The sequence below is a fragment of the Vidua macroura genome, chromosome 19 (genome assembly GCF_024509145.1).
Source record: "Vidua macroura isolate BioBank_ID:100142 chromosome 19, ASM2450914v1, whole genome shotgun sequence".
In the NCBI taxonomy this organism is placed as follows: Eukaryota; Metazoa; Chordata; class Aves; order Passeriformes; family Viduidae; genus Vidua; species Vidua macroura.
The window spans coordinates 6164206-6169540 of NC_071589.1; the positions used below are offsets into that span (position 1 = coordinate 6164206).

The 5335-nt window shown below is 45.7% G+C and overlaps 1 protein-coding gene across 1 annotated transcript; it reads left to right on the forward strand.

The window, feature by feature from the left end:
* Positions 1-1647: 1647 nt before the first annotated feature.
* WFIKKN2 (WAP, follistatin/kazal, immunoglobulin, kunitz and netrin domain containing 2) lies at positions 1648-3433 on the forward strand. The gene has a single exon (XM_053995136.1). The coding sequence runs from the start codon at positions 1717-1719 to the stop codon at positions 3157-3159; it is 1443 nt and encodes a 480-aa protein (XP_053851111.1). The 5' UTR covers positions 1648-1716; the 3' UTR covers positions 3160-3433.
* Positions 3434-5335: the final 1902 nt, after the last annotated feature.

Here is a 5335-nt window from a genome sequence, read left to right on the forward strand (position 1 = left end):
TGTTTAGCTTACCACCCTAAAATTCATTTTTCAACCTGTCAGCACTGCCAGCTCAAGCTGGCATCTGAAAATACCTGCTTGTCTTACCTCTTACATCATGTCCCATGACAAAGCTTTTGCAGCCCAAACCTGGCTGACAGAACATTTACTATGCTGAAAAAAAGTGTTTGGGTTTGTGCTCTGTAGCCAGGTTGTTTCTGCGATGTTAAAAAGGGGGAAAAACTGACAAAAATTCTGGCCATAAGTAAACAAAGACATTTACTCAGATGGATCCCATGTGTTAGGAATGAAGGTACTCTTTTTACTTTTGCCATTCCCAAATAAGCTGCCTCTGTTCCAACTACCAGGTGCAGCAATGAACACTAAAACACTTTCAAACTAAAACTAAAACCCCAGCAGCAGCGCAGCAGCAGCAGTAGCAGCAGACAAAGATGTTTTAATAATTTACTGGTCAAAACTTGAAAGCCAGAAGCCACTGGTTACAAATATTCATTTTGCCTAGTGGCAGCACAGAGTCCTGAGACTTTGGATGGAGTGAATGTACTGCAGGCAATCAAGGACTCTGCCAAGCCACACTCCTTAACCCCATCTGAAAACCTCTGAAATCCTGGTTTCTGGTTTTGCTTTTGAAACCTAGTAATGTGCAACTGGAAATGGGGAAAGAGTTTTGCTATTAGGTCATCTTTTTCCCAGTAAGGAAAGGATACTGGACTCAGGAGAAGCTTTTTAGCTTGGTAGCTTAAAAACCATTTTGTTCTCACTTACGGAGAAAGCTAATGGATTTTAGGGGGCTTGTAGAGGTTTAACACACGGTGGAAGTGTGCCGTGTTGGGCACATGGTAGCAGTTTTCCTTGTCCCTTGAAGTAATCTATAACCACCCAGCAACCCTGATCACATGTATCAAATATCTTTTCTGCACAGAAGATGAACATTCTGCTAAAATTAACCACAATTTAGAGCTGACTGTAGGCAAGGCGGGGTGTAATAAATCACTAGAAGAGCGATGCTGCATTTGAAAATAAGACTAAAATAAGACAGAGAAGCCATAATGAGCTGTTTGGGGTTTGTTCTTCTAAATACCATAGAAAAATTATTTTTGGAGCAAGTATTACCTTACTTTTGAGATATTCTATTATTTCCTCTACAATGTGAACAATTACAAATCCTTGGCAGTTTCACCTCCAAGAACTGGCTGTTAGTCTCAGGGAATTCAAATAATACTTTACATACTTCTGTGGAAAATAAGAAGGATTACTGTCTACAGCCATATGATAAGACTTTCCATCTGCTCTTGTTTCTCAGGGCTTGTCCTTAGGCATTTCAGAGAGCATGAAAGGGGGGTGGTTGGTTCATAGTCAAGCAATCCATGTGACTCTGGGGTAAAGACTTATGAGGAGGTTTGTGTTTAAGAAACAGAAGTACATTTTCCTTCTCAAGAGTCTTCTTCTTCAGCACTTCAGAACCCCCTGGGAAATGCTGAGGGGATGTTTCTGCTCACTGATACCTGTGGCACTGGGTTTCAGACCATGGATATCTGTGGCAAGAGTTTCTAGCTCTCTGAGTTTCTGGGCTCTCTGCTTGCTGAGTTTCCAAAAAGGCCTTTACTCTGTTCCCAGTAATGATCAGGTTATTTTCCTTCCCCACAGGAGTGCGAGACCTTTGAGAAATGTTGTCCCAATGTCTGTGGAACCAAGAGCTGTGTGGCTGCTCGGTACATGGACATCAAGGGGAAAAAGGGGCCTGTGGGGATGCCCAAAGAGGCAACGTGTGACCGCTTCATGTGCATCCAGCAAGGCTCAGAGTGCGACATCTGGGATGGGCAGCCTGTCTGCAAATGCAAGGACAGATGTGAAAAGGAGCCAAGCTTTACCTGTGCCTCTGACGGGCTCACCTACTACAACAAGTGCTACATGGATGCAGAGGCCTGCATCAAAGGCATTACACTGAACGTGGTCACCTGTAGGTACCATCTCACCTGGCCAAACACCAGCCCTATCCCCCCAGAAACAACAGCTCGCCCTACCACCGCCTACTCTGAGACAACAGTTGTTGATATCCTGCCACCTACACTGGTGAACAACCCTGTCCATCAGTCCGTCTATGTGGGAGAGACCGTCAGCTTCCTCTGCGACGTCTCAGGGAGACCCAAGCCAGAAATCACATGGGAGAAGCAGGTCGATGGGAAGGACAAAGTCATCATGAAGCCAAACCACGTCAGAGGGAACGTCGTGGTCACCAACATCGCCCAGCTGGTCATCTACAACACGCAGTTGCAGGATGCGGGAATCTACACCTGCACTGCCCAGAACAGTGGTGGCCTCCTCCAGGCAGATTTCCCTTTGTCAGTCATCAGAGGAGAGCCCACATCCAAGGAAGCTTCCCAGAACAAAACACATTTCCCAACCGACGAGTGCCTGAAGCAGCCGGACAGTGAAGACTGTGGGGAAGAGCAGACCAGGTGGTACTATGATGCCAAGAAAAACAACTGCTTTACTTTCATCTATGGGAACTGCAACAGCAACCTCAACCACTTTGAGACCTATGAGAGTTGCATGCTAACGTGCATGAACGGCCCCATCAACATCTGCAACCTGCCTGCCCTTCAAGGCCACTGCAAGGCCTACGAGCCCAGGTGGGCCTACAACAGCTTGACAAAGGAGTGCCAGTCCTTTATCTACGGCGGGTGTGGAGGCAATGAGAATAACTTTGAGAGCCGGGAGGCCTGTGAGGAGATGTGCCCCTTCCCAAAGAACACGCACTGCAAGGCCTGCAAACCCCGCCAGAAGCTGGTGACCAGCTTTTGCAAAAGCGACTTTGTCATCCTGGGCCGCATCACGGAGCTGACCGAAGACCAAGACTCAGGACATGCCCTGGTGACGGTGGAGGAGATTCTCAAGGATGAAAAAATGGGATTAAAATTCCTGGGGAAGGAACCACTAGAAATCACGCTTTTGAACATGGACTGGAGCTGCCCATGTCCCAACATGACCACAGTGGATGGCCAGCTCATCATCATGGGGGATGTCCACAATGGCATGGCCATTCTACAGCCAGACAGCTTTGTGGGCACCTCCAGCATCCGGCGTGTGCGCAAGCTCCGCGAAGTTATCCACAAGAAAACCTGTGAGCTTTTGAAAGAGTTCCTGGGATTGCATTAACCTCCCTCACATGTGTGAGCTGCCCTGTTAGTAGGGCTAACAAGTGCTAGGCTAGTGCCAAACTAAACACACTGTTTGAAGATACACTGTAGGAATTATGCAGAACCCCTATTTTAATCCCTTAATGATGCTTAGCAACAACATAGTTAGGTCTTTGGCAAGCTTGTAAACCACCAGCAAAAGGCCATTAATCTTGCATTGAAATCAGTTTCTCCACATAGGAGTGCCATTTAACTAGGTGACTCACTTCAGCAATTATAAAATTTTTATCTAGCTTCCATCATAAATGACAGAATTCATAGCTATACAGAATTCATGGCTACACAGCTAAGAAATATATAATGTCTATTTAATCTGTCTCAGTTTCAGTCTGATTCATCGTTTTAAGTCACACGCTTGGCTTCTTACAGCAGCACTAATATTTCAAGAGAAAAGCCTGTAAATTATTGTCTCTATTTACAATTGTGCACATTTAACCAACCTATGCATGAGTTTGCTTCTTTTAATTGCAATTTACCTTTTTTTTTCCTTTTAAAAACCTCATTTTAAAATGACAACTACTACCTATCTTGCAATTCTTACTGAAGAACATACTTCCTTGATCCTATGCCCAGGACAACAGGTCACTGTAAAAACTCAAGGCACAGTCTCACCCTGAAATGACATTTCTGTCACCAGAACAAGGTCAGCAAACACCCTCATTCCCTATTTAAGTTTCAATTGATATATTGTCTATCACAAAAAGTCCAAGCCAGGTCAGCAGTGTGCTCCCAGTTTGAAAAGCCTTTACACCTGAGCATACACAGTGATTTATTGCTTATTTTCAGTAGCAATCCTGCTTTTATAGATAAGAGAGCAAAGTAAGAGGAACAAAATTCAACCGAGGAAAGTATGATACGCAGTCTGCAAACTGCATTAGGCAGACGCAAAGATCCTGAATCTGAACTGCACAAACACGAGCAGACAAAGTAGACAGTTTAAAGGCTTTTATCAGTGTCACCCTTTTAGAGCCTTTTTAGAGTCTTTCAAATCTCAGAATATTCTTTCCACCAGGCCACTGTGTACCGGGTGTATGAATGAATTCCCTAAGACAGCCAGCACGGGCTGTGGGTGGGAGCAGGTGAGTACGCCTAGGATCAATCATTTTAACATTTGTGTGTCCAAAAAATATAACATTTGCCTATACAAAATCCTTAAATAAAGAAAAGGCTGATCATGGAAACATTCTGCCTTGCTGAGGACTGTGATTGCAGGGAAGAGGGGTGAACGTGGCATAGTGAGCCTTGTACCTGCTCCTTATTCTGTGGGCTCAGCCAAGTGACTGTGGCAGGGCTTAGAGCTTGCTGCCCTATACAAAGGGCCAGTTCAGGGCTGTAGAAGTGTCAAGAGATGTCTGGGTGAGAAGAAGGAAGGGAGGAAGAGAGGCAGGAAGGTGCAGGCAGTGCTGCCCCATGGTGCCATCTAACGAGCTCGCTCCAGGGTGGCCAAGGCTGGCAGTGGGTTCACATGCTGCAGGTCTGTGTGGGGCTAGGTATGGCAAATGTTGGGGAAGGAGATTAAACAGGCAGATGTTGGACATCTGCATCCCCCAAAGCCTGTGCATGTTGAGTGTTTGGTTGTTGCAGGGAGGAAAACTCACAGTGAGAGAAACAGCATTGGATGTGAGCCTAGCTCTGCTTCCCCTAATTCCACGCTCTGCACCAGAGCAGAGCCATGGGTAGAGACCACTGCAGGATGGAAAACTGGGCTCCTCTCCCAGTGGTTTGGGCTTGGTTTATTTCTGAAATGTTCCTGCAACAGTAATGGATCTAAATCTCCAGTTATTTGGGTAATTTCATAAGAAGCTGAGTGGGAGGGAGAGAGAGGAGTCTGGACCAGGCTTTACTGACCATGAAAATATCTGCTGGGTTTTTTGTTGTACCTTTCTTAAGTGTATGTGAAAAAAACCTCCAATTAAAGGCCCATAATGTTTGTGTATGTTCTTGTGGAGACCATTTTTTGCAGATGGGAGATGCTAGCCCTGCTGCCCTCTGAAGAAGCCAGCATGTCCACCAGATCATCCCTGGCTGTGTCAGCCACCATTGACCCATAGCTCATCTGCCGTTCTTTGAGGAACCTGTAGGAAGTGGCATGTTCTTGCCATACTGACACAAAGGTTTTGGAGGATGAGGGTTTA